At 42.2% G+C, this 24450-nt stretch overlaps 1 protein-coding gene across 5 annotated transcripts in view; it reads right to left on the bottom strand.

Moving 5' to 3' along the window:
- The window catches only part of tcf20.S (transcription factor 20 (AR1) S homeolog), an 80165-nt gene that overhangs the window by 14876 nt on the left and 40839 nt on the right, over positions 1–24450 (bottom strand). For 4 of the 5 annotated variants that reach the window (XM_018261132.2, XM_018261128.2, XM_041561584.1 and 1 more), the window contains exon 2: positions 5639–11001. In XM_018261132.2, the coding sequence (XP_018116621.1) occupies positions 5639–10975 (5337 nt within the window). In that variant the 5' untranslated portion in view covers positions 10976–11001. Of the gene's footprint in view, positions 1–5638; positions 11002–15862; positions 15973–24450 lie in introns of those variants that run through there. The other variant, XM_018261129.2, reaches the window with a different exon arrangement.

The following is a 24450-nucleotide window of genomic DNA, read 5'->3' on the forward strand; positions in this document are numbered from 1 at the left end:
TCTGGTGATGTTCAGGCTGTCATTGCCAGCAAAAGGGTTTTCAACCAAGTATTACAAATTAACATTTAGTTTTCAGTTTTTTAATTTGTCCAATTACTTTTGAGCCCCTGAAATGAAGTGATTGTGTTAAAAAAAAAAAAAATGCATTTTTATGCAATCTTTGTTCAACCCACGGAATTAAAGCTGAAAGTCTGCAGCTCAACTGCATCTCAGTTGTTTCATTTAAATTTCATTGTAGTAATGTACAGAACCAAAATAAGTAAAAAGTTGTCTCTGTCCAAATATTTATGGACCTAACTGTATGTCAGCTCCAGCGAGTTCTTAAAGGAAAAAAATACCCAACTTTTTGACACAAGCTCATTCATTTAGGCTTATGTTAAAGGGTTTATTTTTTAATTCATACATGATTCCTGAGAGGGAAGCATAATGGCTTACTTTCTACTGGCACATACATAACAGTAACAGCAATTCCACAATTATGGATCCGCACACACCAGTTTTTCTGCAGTGGGGAAGCCCCCTTTCTTTTATTTATATTCACCATCAATATCAACGTTTCGGGGGGTACAACCTCCCTTCGTCAGGATATAATTCCAAATGTGAAAAAACACCTTTATAGCCTTAGCTCCAATATACATGTGATCTAATTAGCATTTTACCTTTATATCCCCTTCAACCAGCACCTTCAACCAGCACCACTAGAGCAGCGAAAGTGAGTAAAATTCCGGGTGTGCGGTGTAATCACTACAATACATACATAACAGTGTCATTCTAACAAGAGACTGCAGACTCCTTTTACAATATTAATATAAATGATATTAATTATAATTTTCACAGATTTTTAAATAAGCTATTGCCTGGCCATCTAAACCAGGTCACACAAGCTAATTTTTCTTGTAATTTGCAGTTACACAAGGAATCCGTAGAATTGTGCTTTATCACTTAATGTTTTTATATCAATATATTTATCTATTTCTATATAGCACTGGCTAGTGGCGTAACTACCGGGGGAGCAGGGGGTGCGATTGGGCCAGGGCCAGGGCCAGCACCCCCTCAGGGCCCCCGGCAGCTCGCGCACCACTCTGTTCTGCGGCCGTTTCCGGCCGTACAGAGGGGGGCGGGGCCCGGCTGCACGTCCCGCACCAGGGCCCGCCCCCTCTAGTTACGTCTCTGTCACTGGCTCTATCACTGAATGTTTATATATCAATTTATCTATTTCTATATATCACTGGCCCTGAAAGCAAGTTTAATAGCCCCCATTAAGGGGTTCCAGACTTCTTTGCCAAACATACGAAAAGAATTGCCACGTCAAGTGTACTGTGCTGTACAAAAATATAGCAAGGTCAAAGCAATATGCAGCTACTGCGGGACGCCTGGAAAGGTATAGCAGTTGCTTTCCTCTATTCCAGCGCAATCAAAGTTTTGCAATCACTCTGCTTAAGTTTACAGGTAATTTTAACAATCCACAAATTACACACAGAATTCAATTTAGATTGTGATGCAATTTGCTTGATTTACCACATACACATATACATTGATAAAAAAAAGTGTAAATCTCAACAAACACTTTAATAAATGAATTATATTGCACTAAAAACATTTGGTGCAAGATCATCTTATCAAAGCCTTAAGGCCAATAGCAAGTTTACAACCGATCCTGTTTCATCAAATGTGGCTTCCTCAGGGGAATATTCATCTATATACATGTTATTGGTGCACAACACACTTCACAAATCACTGCACTGCTGTTGCAGTGATTTGTTACAAATACACTGAAGGACAAGCCAGTGTATGCAAAGTCAATTCCCTTCATTGGAGAGAAAGGGAAGAGGTGCCTCATGTGTGAACAGTCATTGGCCCGTCACACAAAGATGTGGCTTCCTTAGAATGGAATGCACACAAAGGGAATAACACCTGACAGGTGTAAAACATTCAATCTGCCAATATACTTGTGAATATTGTCACTTAATGAACTGCAGAGAAAGCAACAACCATCGCAACTCTATGTAAAAGTATAATAGTTAAATGACCCGGCATGAAAACAATACCACATCAATATGTATATATACATATATATATAAAGTACATCATATTACTATAAAATCAGACATGTTATTAAGACCATTGGGTATTAAAATTTGAAGATTATAAATCCAAAAATTCTCCCTTTGATGTACAGTTGAACAGCATCTGATCTGACAAAAAGGTTGTCATTTGTTTAATATCTTTTAACATGCACACCACTAATATTTCTGTTGTGTATCTCACACGTCTGGAAAAGCCATGGGTTCTCTCACCTTTTAATACCTGAAGTCTAAACCTATCCTTTAACTCAGAGATCCCCAGCCTTTTGAACCTGTGAGCAACATTCAGAAGTAAAAGGAGTTGGGGAGCAACACTAACATGAAAATTTTTCCTGGGGTGCCAAATATGGGCTGTGATTGGCTATTTAGAAGCCCCTATGTGGATTGTCAACATACATTGAGGATCTGTTTGGCAGTGCGCCTGGTTTTTATACAACCAAAACTTGCCTCCAAGGCAGCCTGAAATTAAAAAAATAAGCTTCTTTGAGGCCACTGAGGGGTTGGAGAGCAACATGTTGCTCATGAGCTACTGGTTGGGGGATCACTGCTTTAACTCCTTGTTTGACCTAGATCACACCCATTGAGACCCAAGAAATATACTGATGGATCTTATGTTACCTATAATCTTTTGACGTGAACAAAATATTTTTTGTAAGAGTTGGAGATAAGGTTTCATTTCATCACCCTCGTCCTAAAGGTTTATAGATAGATAGAAAGCTGTATTTTTTGATGTATGGGTCGGGTTTTTCCCCGAACCGCACCCGCCCTCCCTCCACCCGGCTACCGGCTTCATTTTATAGACCTGCGCTGCTGATGACATCACAAAAGGGGTGGGGCAAGCTAAAAGAAGAACCCAGAAGTCTGAAGCCGGCACTGCAACGTGGCGGGCGGGGAGAGCAGGAGAAGAGCCCGCAAAGAGGAGTGCGAGGTCGGCCCAAACTCACCCGACCCGTGGGTATCAGCTAGCCCGCACATCCCTACTGTCCGGTACCCAGTGGAATACGTGCCTGACTGGAAAAAACCTGGTTAAAAAAGGAAAGCTCTGTGACTAACCCAAAAATATTTTGAGCAACAACAACATCTAAGAGTTAACCATGGCACGTGGATTTGACTCAAAGAGAAATGCAATGTTATTAAAACTCTTGTGACTATAAGTCTAACAAAAATATTAAGACAATCTACATTAATTATTCTATGTGAGTTTCAGTACATTGTACACATTCCCTTATGTGCACCATGGTAATGGTATTATGGAAGGTGTTAAAGGAACATTAACATCAAAAAATGTAATTTTTTTAAAGTAATACAAATATAATGCAGTGCTGCCCTGCACTAGTAAAACTGTTGTGTTTGCTTCAGATACACTACTATTGTTTATATAAATAAGCTGCTGAGTAGCAATGGGGGCAAGCATTCTAAGCTCAGGTTACACAGCAGTTAAGCTCTGTAGAACATAATAGTGTTATCCACAGTTTAACCTGTACCATATAGCCTTATATCAATTTCTGCCATTGCTACACAGCATCTTGTTTATATGAACTATAGTAGTGTTTCTGAAGCAAACAGATAATTTTTACCAGTGCAGGACAACAGTATATGATATTTTTATGACTTTAAAACACTTTCATTTTTGGTGTTACTGTTCCTTTAAGGCCAAACACAGACCAATAACATTGTCAGCTCAGCCCCTCTAGAGAATCTGCCCAACCATATCTGGCCAAAAATCATCCAGGTATCAGGCACGTTTGAAAATCCTAAGGGGCGAAGACCTCATCAGCACATTGATGGGGTCCTTGCCCAGTGGGTCTCCATAAGCCCAAAGTATGTATACGGTTATACACTGCATGTTTATGCTTGCGGGAGGTGAGTATAGTGGGAGGTGTCCATAAGGTGTTTACTTATGCGCTGGGGGTTGTTGTTCTATCCATAGGGTAGGCAGGATATGGATTTAAGGGTACTGTATGTCTTAAAGGAACAGTAACACCAAAAACTAAAAGTGCATCAAAGTAATGAAAATGTAATGTACTATTGCTCTACAATGGTAAAATTGGAGTGTTTGCTTCATAAAAAGTTCTATAGTTTATATAAACAAGCTACTGCTTAGCCATATTTTACCAAACTTAAATTCAAACAGAAAAGCTGTAGAAGAGTGGTTCTCAAACTGTGCGGCCCTCCAGCAAAAGGTTAGTTTGAAAGAGATTTGAGGAGAAAGCATTTTTGGTCTCATAGATACACCAGAGAACTCTTCTCTGGTGTATTTGGGTGGCCAATTATTTGCGGTCCAATACCTATTTTTTTTTTTGTTTTTTGTTTTGGGTCCTGACCAAACACTGGACTTTAGAGGAAGGCTTAAAATCCAAAAAAAACATCACTGATCACTAAGATAAGGAATTCAAAAACTGAGTGTAGAAAATAAATAGGGATGCACAGACTGAACTTTTTCTGTGCATACTTTGTATCCCCCTTCAGTACCCTAACCTGCACACAGATTTGGGAAGGCATTCGCCAGAATCCTTCCTGAACTATTCAGTGCATCCCTAATAATAAAGGAAAACAGAACTAAGAAAACCACAGTCTACAGGACACTAAATATAAACATAAGCATTATGTAAAAGAGGAGACATTTTATATCCATTCACGCAAAACAGGATTAAAAAAAGTGTGTAAAGAAATTGATAGAAATGCCTAATACTCTGATGAAGCCTTAGAGCAAAAAACAAAATTCATCATATGGAAAGGCAACATAGAACAACAATTAAGAAAATGGAAGTATGTGTACATACTCGCTGTTCACTGTCTCAATTTATCTCAGGATGTACCATACAGCAAAATTGCATGCCGCTTGAGCTGCATAAGTACATAGTTGTACTGCAATTTACCTCCCTGTAGTACCTGTACAAATATTAAGATTAGTAAAGGAAAACTTGTGATATTAGATCACTTTCACTGAGTCAGCATAACATAAAGTACAGAGAACAGGAGGTGGTAGGGGCCATTCTGACCACTTTACTGTAACCTAAATTAAATGCCATGCACATTTAAACTTACTTTAGTCATTGTATGACCACGTCACAGGTCTGGTAAGTATCATGCACGGCTAAGTGTTAAAGCTGTAACTGGCCAACCCACAAATGAACAGCAGAGCTCAAGCAATTACCATGATAATTCCAAATAGCTGATAAAAGTCAGGCTCTTGTCCTTATATATAGTTAACTTTCTCTGGCAATGCTAAGGGCTCTTTTCTGGAGTTTACCAGACTAAAATAGGAATTGTCCCAGAAAATTGACATGGTTATTGTACACACAGGCAGATATTGCAGAATTATATTTTGTGGCCAGACCCTACAAAACCATTATGGAGTTGCAGGTTATTCTTAGATAACTGTATCTGTTTCCCCCTCTAGACAACAAGCCAGAAAAACAGTGTGTGTTCTAACCTCTAATCCTATATGGTTATCTTGTTTGCTGGTAAAACTATGTTTGTAAAGTATCCCCCAATTTAAAAAATGAGCAATTCAAGATACTGTTGTAAACAGTCATATAGCAAGCACTCACCATGTCTCGTGCAATGTCAACAGCCTCCCGAAGACCATATAATCTGGCACAGACAAAGTACACACCATTGGCCCATAAGACACACCCCTCATGCATCCAAAATTCATTGCTGTCAAGAGGTAGTTGGGGGATCTGAACTCCTTGCTCAGGGCCTGCCTCAGATGTGGATGGCCCACTAGAGTCCATGGGAGTTAGTTCAGAAGGGTCAGTGGTCTTCCTGCAGGAAGGTACAGTAAGTCTGGAGGAGGTACACTCTCCTGAACGGTTCCGACGTTTGTAGCGAGGGTGAGTAGTTAGGCTACGTTGTTCTCGCACTTGCTCTGGTTCCTCTTCCTCCTCTTCATCAGAGTCAGTCTTAGAACCATCAGAGGTGTCTTTGTGACGAACTTTAACTTTTCGAGGAGTCTCTGATGATTTTTTGGGAGGGGGATTTTTAGAAAGAGTGGACGCATATTCTTGGGTGTAAAATGGGCCAAACAAATCTCCCAAATTCCTGTAATTAGCCCACTTACCACAAAGACAACAAACAAGGTGACCCATGGTTGCAGACTCTGTGACAGCTGGCCCTTGTACCATGAAGCTAGATGAGGGAAGTGCTTTACTGTCTGTGCTAGGTTGTGGGGAAGCAGATCGCTGACCTTTGCGAACTGATGTTAATTTTTTCCAACGCTGCTCTTCCTCTTCAGCATTGATGATGACACAAGATAAGCCTAGCTCCTCTTTATTTTCCACATGTATGTAAGGAATAAAAGATTTAGTTTTGGTCTCAGTCTTGTCTAAGTTTTGGATGGCGTACTTAAGTTTGATTTCAGGCTCTACTGGGGCAACTATTGGAACGGCTTGCTTTCCCCTTCTTCTTGGCGCTCCAGTAGGTTTCCTTCTTTCTGTCCTCCTCCTTTTAGGTTTAGGCTCTGCCTCAGGGCTCTGCTCTTCCAAATGCTGTGGCTGGAGATCAGACACTGGGGCTGGTGGGGGAGTGGATGGTGGCTGCTGATGGTCTTGCAACAACTGCTGTTGTTGCTGCTGTTTCTTTTGCTTGTTGACACTACCAATAGGACGTCCTTTCTTCTTTCCAGAAGGGAAGTAACCTTTTGGAGGTATAAATTCTTGTTTTGGGGTAACATTACAAGGTGTACTTGCAAGTTTTTCCTTTTCTACATTTTCATGCTGCTGCACCTGGGGTAAAACACATTTTGGTTCCAAGGCTGTAGATGTACCTTTTCCTTCCATATAATGGTTAGATGCTTGTGCTGGAAGCCCAGACACTGATAAGTCTTTGGTTTCCATAGAATGCTCCTCTACTTCAGTTTTGATTTTCTTTTCATCATGGGCCCAGACATCAAGTGACTTGGGAGACAGACTTTTAGCAGTTTTCTCTTCACTGCAGGACATTTCTGGCTCAATAACTACAGGTAATTCTGCTTCTTGCATGGATCCATTCCCACATTCTGGGCCCTTGATCTTTAGAGAGAGGATATCATCTAGTGTTACAGCTTCAGCTGCACTTTCTGCACTACTTGGTGCTGAAATCCGCCAAACATTAGGTGAAGTGATTTTTTGTACAATAGCTTCTAGTTTTAGACCCCTCCCTTTGCGTGGAGGAAGGATTTTTATCTTGGTTGGACTAGAAAGATATACGGCTGATGGACTTGTCTGTTCAGGGCCACCTTTGGGGCACTCATCTTTGCTTCTAGATGTTAATACCGGTGACATAGATGCCCTGTCTGAAGTTTCTTTTACAGTAGAAATAGGCAGGCGCCCTTTGTCATCACCAGTCTGCCTTTTGCTGGGAATTGGAGAGATAAAAGAACGTACCCTTCTCCTCATAATAAGTGGGTTGTGATGTGATTGATCCTCTGCGCCTTGAGGTCTATGGACATTGCAACCAGGCTTAGAGATCTCGGCTCCTTCTCCTGGTCTATGAGCAAGAGTATCAGTTTCTCTAGCAGGACTAAAAGGTTTTTGGTTTGTCCCTACAGGAGACCCACGTTTTTTGGCAGGAGAAGCCTGACGGCCCATGTTCCAGTTAGTAGATTCCATTGGTGGTGTTTTTTGAGCACTTCTTTTAAGCTCTAGAGCGGTCAAATTGGTGGGTCCTCCCTCACCAACACGCAGCTGGCGACCATATTCTAGAGTACCAGACTCATGATATGCGCCTGGTTGGTTATAAGCCATTACCTCATTTTCACTCCTTCCTGGACTACGGACATAAAACTGCTCCTGCCTTGGGCTTTTACGCTGCATTTCTTGACGATGCTGTGATGCAGAAAGTATAGCTTGAGCAGAGCTTCCCAGCCATTCTTTAAATTCCTCCTGCTGGTACACTGGTCTCTTATAATGAAGAGGAGATGTAAACGTTGGGTGAGGTTCTCCATAAGAGCTTGATCTAGAGTTTGGATGATAACTCAAAGAAGCATTATCAGCATTCTGAAAAAAAGCAGAGTAGAACGCTTCTCTGCTTGCTCTTTCTGAGAGGCTCATTGCTGGATTCATGTGATGAGTTTCTGCTGGCCCTCTGCTTCTTCCTGGAGACATCTTCAGTTTGTCACCAAGATCCTGTACAGGTGATCTACCACGGGCTCCCACTCTGGCAGTTCCCCTTCTGGGATGAGGTCCTCTGCTATTATGTGGACTGTATTCCTGGGTTGGATCAAAGGTCATAGATCTTGGGCTGGCATTACACCTGGCAGATTCTTTGGTGCTGTATGGCATGCAATGATCTACAGTTCTTTTTCTATGCATCTTTGCTGCTTCAGTGTCTTGTTCTTTAGGTGTCCCCCCTTGGCTGCTTGATTTTGCATCTAAAGAGATCATCCCACTAGGCAAGATTACAGACTGCCCTGATCTTGCATCGGATGATCTTTCTTGTCCAGGGCCAACATGATGAGAAGTAGTAGGGTCTCGCACAAGCTGCCTCAGAGGAGAGATGTCACATATTACAGACCGTCTTTCTGAGGGGACACCACTAGATTCCTGAGAGGAGGCCGGAGGGTCCACCTCAAATTTCCTTGCAGGATAATCAGTTACATTCAATGGTTTGACATCAGGAGCCAACTTTCTATCCCATGGACCCCAATTAGGTGTTTCTAAATGCGGAGTCACTGTTTTGCCAAGAATGTTACGGTTGGGTAACTCACTTGCCTGACTCATGAGTATGTTTGGTCTCAAACTGACATCAGCACTTCCAGTAACTGGTAGAGGGTCTTGTGTGTTTCTTGCATACCTTCGTTCTTGCTGATGATGTCCTTGCAGGACTTCCTGAAGGAGGCTAGGATACTTATCATTTCTTCCTGTTCCTGGTTTCCTATCAACCTGTCCCCCACACACCCCTGTTTCAGGAGTTTTAATACGCAGAGGCAAGTTGCTGGCATTTCTGGAGCTTGTTCCTCCATCTTTAAATCCAAACCCAGACCCCACAGGAGATTTAGCTTCAGTTCTAGAAGCAATACTTGCTGTGATAGATACAGGCTGAGAATCAGAATCGCTAGGTTCTCCATTCTGGCTGGGGGTGCATTCCTTGACATTATCATCATCTTTAACAGTTTCAGGCACCTCTGGCTGTGATGTTGTTTCAACTTCATCATTATCTGGTGTTGAAGATTCTTCTGTAACTTTATCCAACCTGGTGGCTACAGTCTCCATTGCTACTATGACACCCACCGATTTCTCACTCACTTTGGACACTTCTTGAAAGGTTTCAGTGGCTTCTGGAATGGTTTCTACTTCTTGCACTTGTGTTTTTTCTGAAAGCTCAGTTGACCACCCCTGTGCAGGGGACGCTGGTTTTTCAGAAGAAGGTCCCTTGTAACCAGCTTCAGAGCTTGTGCTTTGCCCACTGAGTTGCCTTACCCTTTCACCTGGATCTCCTAAACTGCTAGAACAGCTGCCATCTAGTGACTCTGCCATTGGAGATTTAAGTTGGTCTTCAGCTTGGGAAGAGGTTTCTGAGTTGGCACAGCTGTCAGTCTTTCTAGATGTCCGCTTCCCACTCTTCTTGTTAGGTGCCAGGGCATCTGAGAGCAGCATGTGTTGAACGGTGTTGGGCAGGTTGGCAACCTGGCTGCTCAAAGCACTAAGGCTACTTAGACCTGGGTCAGTCAGTCGTTTTTCAGGTGGTCCTTCAACACCAAATCCTTTATAGCCTCCACCATGAGGTGTAGGGCTTAGCTGTGGCATCATCTGTAGAATACGATTTCTGGATGACAGAGGCACATTACCCTGACCACATGAGAGGTTTTCTCCACTTGTCATCAGAGGTGAGGGAGTGGAGCTACAGCTTGGAGACTGCACAACCGAGGCAGCAGGAGAGGGATTTGAAATTGGACTGAAATTCTGTTGGAACTGCATAGGAGAGCGTACTGGGACTTCAGCCTGATTGTATTGTCCTGTCTGGCTTTGAAGGGATATTTTAGAAGAATTGGAATACTGCATGACATGAGAAGTCTGTTGCTGTGACTGTCCCTGCCCTACATTCTGTGGCAATTTAGAGGTCTCAAAGCTTTTCATGTGCTGGCTGGCATAACTACTATATCCTTGCTGTGCTGCATATGATGACCCAGACATATGACTCTCATATGTAGAGCTAGACCCTCCTGGACTGTAACCCTCATAGTTTGGACCAGTCTGTCCAAATCTCTGAGAAGAAGGAAAAGAGTTAGAGGAAGAGCCAGGAGGTGGCTGGTAGTGTTGTCCATATTGCCCCATTCGTAAATGGTATCCAGCAGGGGAGCTAAGAGCAGTTGAACGCTGCATCTGCTGTAGATGTGGGGTAGCTGCAGATGTTGGTGGGTTCCCAGACTGAGACAGGGATTGTTGAGATTGATAAAGCTGCTGCCTCAACTGCTGGTTAGTGACATGAGATGGGTACTGACTACCACCAGGAGAAAAGGAACTGGGAAAGTCCTGTGAGTATTGGGAGAGATTGCCTGCTGCTGAATGCTGGTTAGCAAACTGGTTGTGATGCCCCTCTCTTCCATAGGGTGTGCCAAAATTTGTACCACTGCTGCTGTTTCCTTGAGGAGGACCATAGCTTTGCACAGGCCCAGATGGCCGCCGCTGTGGTGTCTGGCTTGCAGGTGTCCCTCCTTCTTTGTTACCCAAATAATAAAAATCCCCAGATTCTTTTCTGTAAGACTGGTAGCTCTGAATACTTGAAGATTCTCCAGCTGGATTCGTAGCAGGAGTGCCTGACCCTCCTCGACGTCCTCCATAGTTTTCCTGGAATATCTGACCCTGCTGTCTTGGGCTATACTCTTCCAGCCTGGAGGGACCGTGAGCTTCCGGAGGATACGCCTGCTGGCTACCATGATAACTGCTTTGCTCTCGGAAGGACTGCATGACGTCGAGGAGAGGTCTCTCGCTACCTGCAGAAATAGAATACAAAAAGAATGTCAGATGGTACAAACAAAGCAGAACATAACTTGTTAGAATATTCAGGTGAAGCATACATTTAGAAGAGAACTAAACCCTGAAAACAAACATCGCTAGAAATGCCATATTTTTTATACTGAATTTACTGCACCAGTTTAAAGCTTCAGCATCTCTATAGTAAGTCACCATGCTGAGGGAGTCAGAGTTTCAGTTACACATATCATTGTGGTCTGGGCTGCTGCTGAGAAACAAAGCTCAGAGTTCACTACGCAGAAAATGAGGTTGACATGCCATAGAATCTGATGCTACAGGCTGATTATTCATTTCTGGTGCACTGGTTTCTGCGCTGCCATGTAACGAATCGAAATTATCAATCAGCTTTGTTTTGTGAGGTTTATATTCTATATATACTATATATTGTAGCAGCCCAGAGCATGTGCTTTGAATCAGCAGAAGAGAGGGTGTAAAACATTGTTCAACTTGGGCTAGTACAGAGTTTTAAAAATGTATGTGCAGCATTTGTAGCCTTCTTTTTTAAGCTTTAGTTCTCCTTTAAAGTCATCGCATTACTAAGGTCCCAACTAGCAAAGTGCTTGAAATAGAGATATTTAACCATTTCAATAACAGCCCACTAGTAGCCAACTCAAAAATGTATTAAAAAAAAAATCACTAAACAAGTATGTGATCTATTTTCCAGAATGCATTGGATCTGAGGTTTTTCAAATCATTCCGTAATGTCGAGCATCAAGACTTAAGGAAACTTGAAACAACAACCCTAGCAAGATAATTTTTTTGTGCGACATAGATTGATAACTGTTTAAACAAACAATTCTTCATTTTGGACTATACCTTGTATTTCATATTAAATAGCACACTATGGGAAATTAATTAATTTGTTTTTTTTGTATTAAACTGTAACTTAATATTTGTTAAATGTCCATTGGTTATCCTAGAATTTGAAAAGAAGTGTATGGAGAAAATATTATGTTGTAGTTTTTCTTATTAAGAATATTCAGTACCTGCTTAAATTTAAAAAAAAAAAAAAACACACACACACACACACAAATACAAAATTCTGCTTTTTAAATGCCTTGATCATATCAAAACTCACACTCCTTTCTCAAACCATTTCAACAGTCTCTATGCAGAACACTCCACAGAACACATAAATAAATTATAGTTTCTGCAGCATCTAAGAAAGAAAACTAAAAGAAAAACTGAACCGCACTTCGCACCTGACCTAATTTATATCTAAATGCATGCCTAGCCCTTAAAGTCATGTTAGGGGTTCATGGTAACTTTACTAGCAAAAAAATACATCTAGAATTGGGATATGGCATTTGCCAGCAAAACACAAATATAATAAGAAAACTAGTGATAGAACTAGTAACTTATTAATGGCAGGAGATCAATAACAGCAAATAATGAAAATGCTTTATAGATTTTTTCAGCCCAAACATTTTCAAATTAAATTTTTCTCTGCAGTAATAGACCTGTTTTGATTAAGAATGGTTTCATTCCATAGATGGGTAAAATAAATTTGACAGCATATCACGCTTTAGTACAAATTTCAGTTTTACCATATATAGTATTTGCTATGCAAATTGGGACTTAATGCCCTGGAATCTACCTCGAAATAGCAGAAGAAAGTGCTTTTTATAACAAACATCTTCAGGTGTGTTTTCAAGCCGAGTGCATGGAGCACACTGAGTAAGCAGCATGATGGCAGATTGACAGACTCAAAACACTGAATAGAAATATGATCAGTTTTCCCTGATTGAGAGTTAATACACTGTATGTTTTGTATCTACTTCCATTCAACACAAAATATCCCCCATACCTGGTGCAGATGGGTTACTATAGATACATGGTGTGGCTGCTGCTAGACTGTTTAAAAACAACTTATATTTGCAATTTTTTTCTTTGCTATGTGACTTATGAGGATACATATGCAAATTATGGGGATGGGCAAAGAGAAGCAATATTGGGGGTTAATAAGACCTCTCTATGTCAGATAAACTGGGTATACCACAAGCATATTTCCGCTAGTCGCTATAATAATCAAGGAAGCCACTCCAGCCATAAATATGGAATGAATAAAAACCAAATAGCAAAGTGGTTTTGAATCACAATCAAGCACAGCATGTTGGGCTGTAAAAAAAAAGGCTGCAAATGTATTGTTATTGTTACTTTTTATTACTGATCCAGGGATGTCCAAACTATGGCCCGCGGGCCAACTGCGGCCCAGGGATCCATTTTTAATTGGCCGCAGCAAATTCCTAAAAAATACCAGAATATGCTACAATGCTCAGGCGTCAGAACCGGAGGGCTGTGTGTTTGGGCTGGCTCCTTCTCCTTCTCACTGGCACCAGCCAGTGCAGTGGAAGTGGCCAGCGGTGAAAAGGAAGTCTGCTGCAGAGCCAGAGAGGGAGCCGGAAGAGGAGCCGGAAGAGGAGCCGAACGTCACAGCAGCACATCACAAGCGCGCCTGCTGCACTTGAGAATCCTGCTGCCGACTGGGATTCGGCCTCTTCTCACTCACCGGCTGCTGCGCTGCCTTACATGATGCCACAGCACAGGCACGCCAACCTGCCTCCCCATTGCCACTACAGCAGCCAGCCTCGGTGATTTTTTAAACCTCTGTTCTCTCTCTGTTCACTCACCTTCTGTCCCCTCCCTCCCAGAAACCAGGCATGAAAAAAGAGCTGCCCCCCCTATAGTTTTACAACTCCGGTCTCCTTTACACACAAGCTCCTCTCCTTCTGGAGCTGCCAGCTCCCCCTCCCTCCCAGAAACTAAAGGTGGACTCTGTGACTGTGACTTACTTCCCTGCTGCCGCACATTCATTTCAATGTGATCACAGAGATAGGCGTTAGATAAGCAGGATCAAGCTGCAGCAGCACATTCAATATTCACGTATCTCTGTGATCACATAGAAATGAATGTGCGGCAGCAGGGAAGTAAAGGTGGCCATACACGGGCCGATAAAAGCTGCTGACAGACCAAGTCGGCCGCTTATTGGCCCCTGTATGGGGCCCCCGACGGGCTTCCCTGATCGAGATCTGCCCGAAAGTCGGCCAGATCTCTATCGGATGGGACTAAAAATCCCGTCGGATCGCGGCCACATCTGTTCATTGATCCGACCACACGCTACTATTCGTTAGGATCCAATCGTTGGGACCTCAAGGTGGGCATATCGGGGAGAGATCCGCTCGTTTGTCAACATCGCCAAATGAGCGGATCTCTCCGTGTATGGCCGCCTTATGTCTCAGTCACGGAGTCCACCTTTAGTTTCTGCCAGGGAGGGGGGAGCTGGCAGCTCAGAAGGAGAGGAGCTTGTGTGTTACGGAGACCGGAGACCGGAGTTGTAAGACTATCAAGCTTTTTTTTCATGCCTGGTTTCTGGGAGGGAGGGGGAGTTACAGAAGATGAGTGTCTAATGGAGAGAGAATGGACAGTTGAAATAAAAGTTACAAGACTACAGAGGCTGGATGCAGGGGTGGGTGGGGGCTGGCTATGGGGACAGAAGGAGATCAGTGCAGTAGGGCACTAACATACCATAGTGGCTTCACATTTCATTTTGCCTGGATCCAGCAGCCCAGCAGCTTCATGAATACAAACATAATGGTTTGAATCAAAGAATTTCAAGCTGAATGGTCGGCCCCCACACATTTTCACCTCACCAAATCTGGCCCTCGTTGTAAAAAGTGTGGACACCCCTGTTCTTTTCAGACTCTCTCCTATTCATATTCCAGTCTCTTATTCAAATCAGTGCATGGTTGCTAGGGTAATTTGGGTCCTAGTTACCAGATTGCTTAAAATGCAAATTGAAGAGCTGCTGAATAAAAAGCTTAATAACTCAAAAACCTTCAACAATAAAAAATTAAAACAAATTGCAAATTATCTCAGTATATCACTCTCGACATCATACTAAAAAAGTTATGTCAAAGGTGAACAACCCCTTTAAGGGAAATGCCACCCATATCACCAGCAGGGATCTTTATTAGGATACAGTCTTTATTTAGCAAAAACATTAGTACATTTGTTCATGATTGTGCATTCTATAACTCACAGAAAAACAGAGAAACATCTGCGGTCTCACTGCAATGTTGCATTCTCTGTAAAAAAAAAAAAACATCTCCCATTGAAGGGACTGACGCAAATCCTCAGCAAGCTCTGTAAAGCATGGCCTCACATATTAGCGCTATATATAATGTTAAGGAAGTTGAATGTGAATGGTCAGGGAGGTGAAGTTGGAGGTGATACCAGCGCTATCTCAAGCACTCACTGAATATACGATCATACATTCTAGGATTTAGAAGCGACTTCACCTGCATACAGTGATGCAATGAACAAAGCTAGATGGCAATACAGAGAAAAGCTAGGGAAGGACTGTTACTGAACTTGAACTCTGTTCACATGTAACCTGACCCCTCCCCTGTAACATCTGGAGAACAGCAGCCCGGGTGCTACATACATGTAGCCAGAGTGCTACATATCTCCCATCAGAACACAGCTCTCGTTTGGTGACGGAGAAAATGCTGAAAGAAACATACGCACTAGCTCTTGCCTACACAGCTGCCTGGCACAATAGTGAGCCCCTTTGTCTGATGTGAGACAAATACAAATGAATACCCCGCCCCCGGGGACGTCAAGTCACTCTCACACATCAGTGCAAAGTGAAAGCCTTTTCCCCGAATCATTTACCTCCCAATTTAACCCGTTCACTCATGGCGTGGCTGCCAGGTACCCACCACACCCCTTTACCCATTTCCAGCGTGCCCAGAAACCTTGCCGTGATACCCCAGAATGACAGCATCTACTGCTGCCCCGCGTCCCCTTCTCCTGTAGTACCTGCGATACCTCGGCTCCCTCAGGTCTTTCTGATCTGTTGCACAGAGAACACGGCCATCCTCTGACATCACTTCCTGTATGTGTAACCTCTTCCTTCCCAGCTGCATTTCAACCAACTTTATTGGCAAATAGGGCGCTGACCACTACATGAGCGTTTGTATAAAGACTGGGTATTCTTTTGTACTCCATCTCTGTCTTACTGTACCACACATGCAGTTAAAGTCCTCTCTCTCTTATTACCAATTTTGGTTAAACAAACAAACAAGCAGAGCCTCACAACCCAACTGTGCCTGGGACCCCCAAGAGAAAAAAAAAAAAAAAATAATAATAATATATATATATATATATATATATATATATATATATATATATATATATATATATATATTAGATGTATTAGATATATTAATTCTGTATGTTCTTCTATATATAAACACATTTATTTTACAGCGTTGAGCAATCTTTTGGCCCTCTAAAGAAGGTTGAAAAAATACTGTCCTTCCTAGATATTTTAAAAATATGGATGCAAAAAATTGAATAACTGACAATTGGATAGCACCTGGGTCAATGTAATAATTGAAGCGTGGGAGTGCTTGATCCACCACAACTTAATATAATATATATGTATATTTATTTCCCAGTTTCGATCTGCACCCGCTCATTTCAAATCTCCAAATGAACACCAAGCCTGATGACGGTCCCTTGTGGATCGAAACTGTGGTTGGAGGAACAAAGACCTTGTTTTCTTTTTTTTATGAAAAGTTGGTGCCGTGAGTGCTTTCTGCTTGTGAACTTTAACTATATTGGTGAGCACCCGACCTTTACCGATGCGAGTGGTGAGTGTCGATACACGGAATATATATCTATATATAGATATTTAGATAGATATATATATATATATACATATATATATATATATATATATATATATATATATACACACATATATACAGTAGAACCCCCATTTTACGTCTTTCAAGGGACCGGGGAAAAACAATGTAAAGTCAGGGAAATGTGTTAAAGACCCTTAGATATGAAGTATACAAAGCAAATAAGGTCAGAAGTACTAATTTTATTTAAAACACATGAACTGCTCCCCTTCTGCTCCAGCAATGCTCAGCACTTCTGCTGCTTCTCAGTCTTTGCATTTTCACAGTACAGCTGCATACAAGCCCCCCTCCTGCTCCCCTGCAACGCACAGCTTTCTTCTTTCCCTGCTCACAGCTTGCCATTTTTGCCTGGAGGGTCACCTTTCCTTTGTCTGCCTTCACCACTAGGGCTCCTCACTTTTGCCTGGAGAGTCACATTTCCCTCACTCCCTCTCCCTCTCACTGCTGCTACTGTCACAGGCTTTCTCTTCCTGCTTCACTGATCGGCTGGATATGGATGTGAGGGAAAGTTTCAGGAGCCATAAATCGCTAAGTAAGGGGGTTTCTTATCAAAAAATATAGCGATTAGCATGGGACAGGGCTAGAAAAACTATCTAAAATCCTGGAAAACCAAACGTAAAATGAGGGAAATGCACCCATAGGAATGCATTGAGGCTGGTGGTACTGTAAAAAAGAGACGTAATATGAGGGAAAACGTAAACTCCGGGGACGTAAATTCAGAGTTATACTGTAGATGTATATATAGCAGTCCATGAAAGCACTCATAGCAGTCGCCATCAAGCGTGTATCAAAAAGTCATTTATTGGTGCATGGACATACCATGCACCAATAAATGACTTTTTGATACACGCTTGATGGCGACTGCTGTGAGTGCTTTCATGGACTGCTACAATTACTTATGGTTAGCACCCAGCAAATGATCATGTGAATGGTGAGTGCCGATAATCTCTACATATATATATATATAGATATATATATATATATATATATATATATATATATATATATATATATATATGTATATATATATATATATATATATATATATATATATATAAATATAAAGATTCCACTGACAGCACCACTCCCATATTTCGGGCAAAGAGCACATTTGAACTTTCTAATCCACCAGCTTCAATAAAAACCTTTGGGAAGATTCTTAGATATGGGTCACATACCCAACAAACAGACTGTATATCATAATCTCACTCCGTCAGAGCGTCAGGCCATCAAATCCCTTAAAAAGGACACAGACCTGCTGATCATACCGGCGGATAAGGGTGGAGCCATTGTTCTACTGGGCTACTCTTACTATAGGACTGAGCTTTTGGGCCAATTGGCTGACACCAGGACATACCGACTGCTTCTCGGGGATCCTACTTGCATCTTCAAAAAAGAGCTGGACAACTACCTGGCAAGGAACACTGGATGGCTGGACCAAAACACCCTTCGTTTTCTGACTACTGAGCACCCACGTACACCATCATATATACACTTCCGAAGGTGCACAAATCCCTCTCTGCCCCTCCTGGGAGGCCAATTATCTCAGCAGTCGGTTCTCTGTATAAGTCTATTTCCACCTACGTGGACCACTATCTTCAGCCTTTCGTAAAGGCCATGCCCTCATATACCCAGGATTCCAGCCACGTCATCCAACATCTGAACGATCTACACACTATTCCAATCAACAGTATCATGGTGACCATGGACGTCAAAAGTCTCTATACTGTCATTCCACATGTACAGGGTATACTTGGCTGCCAGATAGCTTTGAGTACCATACCTCCGAAAGGGATACCAGTTGATTTTCTCACCCATTTACTTGAACTTACGCTTTCCAAGAACTTTTTTGAAAAACAGTTCTACCTACAGGTCTTGGGCACCGCGATGGGCAGTGCATTGGCACCATCCTATGCCAACATCTTTATGCATGAATATGAAACTTTGCACATCTTTCCCCTAGTAGGTCAACAGATCCTAGTATATCTATGCTATATAGATGGCCTGTTCTTGATATTGACTGTCACTGAGGAAGCACTTCTCTCCTTCCATCAGCAGCTTAACAACCTGGACAGCCCCATCAGACTGACCCTGTGCCACAGTCAAAGTAACAGACTTTCTTGACCTTAATATTTTCATAGACAATTCGACATTGGGGACCTGTCTCTACAGGAAACCCACAGATCATAATTCAACTCTGTACGCATCTAGCCACCATCAACCAGCCATTACCCGTGGGATACCTTATTCACAATTTCTGCGAGTTATCCACAACAACATATGGGCCATATATATATGTATACATATGTATATATATATATATATATATATATATATATATATATATATATATATATATATATATATATATACACACACACATATACACACAGACTACAATGGATCAAGCACTCCCATGCTTTTATAGACCCTGGTGCCATCCTTCATTTAGAATTTCTCAAATGTATGGATGCACACTGGGATTTGTCTATAAAAAAAAAATCTTCACCTTTAATATTAAAAGAAAACGTTTCGGTCCCCATCTTGGACCTTTATCAAGACACAGTTTCCATTTTAAAATCTCAATAAATAGTTCAAAGCATATTGATTAACCAATCAATATACAGCCTCACTATGGAGTATGACATCACAGAGACACCCACTCAGACTAGGGGAAGTTAAACTGACTTTATCATTTGTCATTGCAATAAAGTATCGGAAGATATATAATGTATCCCTTAAGTCTATACTTATAATATACTCCATCTTACAGCAAAGTGCCTTATCTTTTATTCAAGAAGCACGAAAAAGAACAATGTTCATTTAAACCACATGGTGAAAAGGTATTCAATTTTTTTTATCCAAAAGACTTATCTTTGTAATAGTGCCCTGGATCTATCGCCTCCTCTACGCAAAGGGGGAACACGGTCTATGGCAATATATTTAAATGTAGGAGTCTGTGGCCCATCTCTAAAAAAAGTTTAGCCACTGGTTTTTGAGTTTTACCATAAATTCTATATATATATATATATATATATATATATATATATATATATATATATATATATATATATATATATATATATATATATATATATATATATATATATACATCCCAGTTTTGATCCGCACCCACTCATTTGAAATCTTCAAATGAACACCAAGCCCGGTTGCTGCTTAATGAGGTGCAACCATAAAAATATATAAGCACACTCCTGGGTCTTCATATAAAGAAGACTTTATTGATTCATGCCAGTATCAACGTTTTGGCTCGTCTAGAGCCTTTCTCAAGATACTACACTATATCATTATGTAGGGATGCGAAATTCTTAGACACCCTTACACTTTACAGACAGGCACATCCCTAGTTATATGGACGCCTAAAAGGTCCTTATGGGGACCTTGTGCTTATGTAGCCCCTGTAGTTCACACAGTGTACACCAGATGGCACTGTGCCAGAGTATAAAAGGTTTAGGAACCATGAGGTCTGGGTCCATTGCTTTAGCCCAACCAAGCAGGCTGGAAGGGAATGGGTAGTGTCGACCCTAGGCGCCTTGGCTCTAGTAATTAGACAGCTATACTCAATTATAGATCATTCTAGGAGTGATAGAGAGGTTATTTAGTTGAGCAGCTCAAGGCTCCACGGGGAGATTAGAGGGATTAAGATCCCAGGGTATTACTGACCCGGAGTAAGGAACCAAGTGTTGAGATAGGGATGTCAGGAGTTCCCCTAGTCTGCCACTGGAAGATATCCTGAAAACTGGGCAATACCAATCACATGCTGCCAACTTACTCTCTGCTGTATATTCCCTAGCCTGTGGGGATTCAGCCTATACGTGCTGTGAGTATATGCTTCCTTTATGCTGCTGTGTATGTTCTATACTCCATTGTGGATCAATGTGCTGAATGATCTATGTGCTATTGTTCAATAAATACAGTTCTATGTTCAACCGTTAAAGAACTACTGCCGCCCATCATTGTGCTATCGCACCCAGTTACACTAAACCTTGCCTCCACCCCGCTGCGAGGGCTTGCCCCTGAGAAAGAGAGCTCATCTGTGGTATCAGCCCACAAAGGAAAGTAGCTATAACTGCCCTCACGCAAGTCAGTTTACTATAGCGCTACAATTATATAAGAATTTGTTCTGTAAATTGTATAAGAACATAGGCGGAGGGTGTTTTTTTTGTTTGGGGAGACTAAAGATAGTTATACAAGGGCTAACCTAAAGCTAATGTCACGTATAGTAAATTGTTCACCGGTGTTTAAATAGCCCCCCTCAACTACCACCCGCATTTTTTTTTTTTTTTTACTTTAATGGAAACTACACAACATTTCAGTTGGGATGGGGAGCTTTTCCACTCTTTAAAATTTTTGTCAAGGTATCATATATTTAAAAGGGGAACAGACATGTTAGTAAGGTCAATGCAGCTAATTAATTCAAAACAAAGCATTAACCCTCAAGTTCCAGTAATATTACTGAAAAAGGATAACAAGGATTGTACTTCAAAACAATTATTTAGAACATTGCTGTAACCCCACACAAGATGATAAGAAATCTGCCGAAAATTTATGATAAATTAACCCTAGACAAGACACTAAGGTCACTGCTGTAACAACATGATAGAAAAATCAGGAGCTAACAAAGAGAATAGAGGCACCATGGGGTTAATACATTTGGCCATAGAGACAGGATTAGAGCAAAGACAGAGGATGGCTGGTTATGAATTACATTTACAATTATGGTATTTGTGTGGAGTTATGTAGTTAAACCAGGGGTGTCCAAACTGCGGCCCGAGGGCCAAATGCGGCCCAGGATGCATATGAATGCGGCCCAGTTTGGTTCCCGAGGAAACGTCATGTCGCAAAGGATATAGGAGGAGGGGGGACTCTGCCCATTGTCCAGTTAGTAATAATAATAAGTCTATTTAATATCCAGGTGTCCCATATTACAGTGTATAGCTCCATCTGGTTATCCAACTGGCATTGTATTTCTTTTCTGTGTATTTCCTTTACTTTTACAAATCAAACGTGTTTGTGTATATCATGTGTGGCCCCAGACAAATTTTTCTTTTTCCAATGTGGCCCTGCGAGCCAAAAGTTTGGACACCCCTGAGTTAAACAGTTACCTTTTTTTCATCCAAGACAGATGTATTTCTAGCTGGAGGAGTGAAAAATGTGACTCAGGTTGCCATTATATAGCTATAATACACAAAAGCCATGAATATCCTGTAAATTATATCCTTATAAACGGTGAGTTCTGATGTCATCAGTTATAAACGGTGAGTTCTGATGTCATTTCTGTCACATGACTCACTGAAAGTTGTGTATTATAATAAATAAAGTACCCCCAGTTGCAAAATATGAGGATATTAGAAGTTACCTCGGAGTTCCATGACCTGTATAAAAACACTCGGCCTTCGGCCTCGTGTTTTTATATGGTCATGAAACTCCTTGGTAACTTATAATATCCTTATATTTTACAAGAGGGGGTACTTTATTCACTATTTATTTTGCAGACAATAGTCAGAGTGCCTCTTTTCACAAGGATGCTAGCCATAAGCCACTCTGTGATTAGCTAAGGGAACAGTAATAGGGATGGGCGAATTTGACCCGTTTTGTTTCGCCAAAAATTTGCCGTCTGCGAAATGATGCCGCCGCCAATTAAAGTCTATGGGCGTCAAAAAAAATTTGACGCACAACGCCATACAAGTCTATGGGCGTCGTTTTTCGGCGAAACAAGGCGAAAAAATTCACCCATCCCTAAACAGTAACATCAAGAAAATTTTTTATTTTGTTTTAATTCGTTAGTATACATCAAAAAATAAACACCAAGACAAAAAAAAACTTTAAAATTACAAAGCCTTTATTAAGAAATAACTTACTGAAACTCCACTTCCTGTCCTGTCCTGTTCAGAAAAGGCAACATGGCGACCATCCATTGTGCGGAGCTGGATATCTCCTCCTTGGCTATCTCTCATGTACTGACAGCATATGAAGAGGCTGCTGCATCAGGAGCGTGGTGTCCATGACTGCGGATTGCTGGCTAATTGGCGCGCTGGCTCCAAGGCCCCCTGGTTAATGTTCAGCTCCTCCTTTACCAGATCGTTATAGGGGTCGCACTGCTCGTAGGGTCTTCAAAAGCTGCATTACGGATCACGAGAGCACACTGAGTAGGGAGCTACTTCCCCGCATAGGAAGGTGCAGGCAGCGCACACCAGCACTTGTAGCTCTCCACCAGGTAGGTGAGCACGGTGAAGAGCATGGAGATTCCGCACAGGATTGCCTAGATGCCCACCCAGAACCGGGCGAAGCGCACTTCCTCCTCCTTAAAGTACATGAACTCGTTAACTTTGCCCGGCTCGCAGGGGGCGCCGCTGTCTTTCTCGCCCAGGAAGCGGTAGCCCAGGTAGGTGGGAACTGTGGGGCTGACGAGGGCACGTGAAGTCCCGGTTGGGATTCGGCTGGAAGGTGAAACTGTCCGGCAGGTAAGGGGTGTGCTAAGCGGTGGGGCCGGACGGGCTGTTATCTGGTGTTCTGTCCCACGCGGATCTCCCCCGCCCTGTGTACAGGGAAATTCTCACAGCGCAGCCGCTCGGACCACTGGAAGCCAAACTTGTTCATGAGCGCCTCGCAGCCCTGCCTGCTTCAATCCTCGCCTGCACTCGTAGGCTCTGCTGTGGTGGAGGTGCGGGTAAGAGAGCTGAGGAAAGGTGAGCATTGGAAGCTGTTCTCCCTCTGCGCCTTTGACAGGATGATGGGAACATCACACCGGAGGCCACTTTGCGCTGGATTTGCTCTTCTCTACCTCCCACAGCCACGGGGAATTGGCTACCAGTGCTTGTGTGCGCCGCCTGCATCTTCCTATGCGGGGAAGTAGCTCCCTACTCAGTGTGCTCTCGTGATCCACAATACAGCTTTTGGAGACCCTACGAGCAGTGCGACCCCTATAACGATCTGTTAAAGGAAGAGCTGAACATCAACCAGGGGGTCTTGGAGCCAGCGCACCGATGAGCCAGCAATCCGCAGTCTTGGACACCACGCTCCTGATGCAGCAGCCGCTTCACATGCTGTCAGTACATGAGAGATAGCCAAGGAGAAGAAATCCAGAGCCGCACAATGGATGGTCGCCATGTCGCCTTTTCTGAACAGGACGTGGAGTTTCGGTAAGTTATTTCTTAATAAAGGCTTTGCAATTTTAAAGTTTTTTTTGTCTTGGTGTTTATTTTGATGTATACTAACGAATTTAAAAAAAAAAAATTGATGTTACGGTTCCTTTAAAGGTGGGGGACCCTTTGACCCTCCTGACTTGAATAATTACAGCACTGGCAGTACCTTCATTGAAAGAAACAAACAGCAGTTTTTACGATGTGCATAGGTTAAATAATTTCACTTCACTCGGAGGCTAACAGAATTTTGTTCACCCCTATCGACTGTTCCTGGAACAGGAATAACCGATTGGCTGAGACAGGGGTGTCCAAACAAATATGTGAGAGCGGACTCACACCCACAACACCCTCCTGTAGAGTAGCCTGTTGCTTGGTAGTGGAAGTTTCGGCAGCTTCCTATTCAATGTACAAGAAGAAAGTTACCAGCACTCACGGTCTTAGTTTGCCGGAAAACCTTGCTTTATTTGAGTGTGGTGATGCAACGTTTCGGGGCCACTCTTAATAAAGGGGCGTGGCCCCGAAACGTTGCATC

Source organism: Xenopus laevis, chromosome 4S, assembly GCF_017654675.1.
Source record: "Xenopus laevis strain J_2021 chromosome 4S, Xenopus_laevis_v10.1, whole genome shotgun sequence".
Classification (NCBI taxonomy): Eukaryota; Metazoa; Chordata; class Amphibia; order Anura; family Pipidae; genus Xenopus; species Xenopus laevis.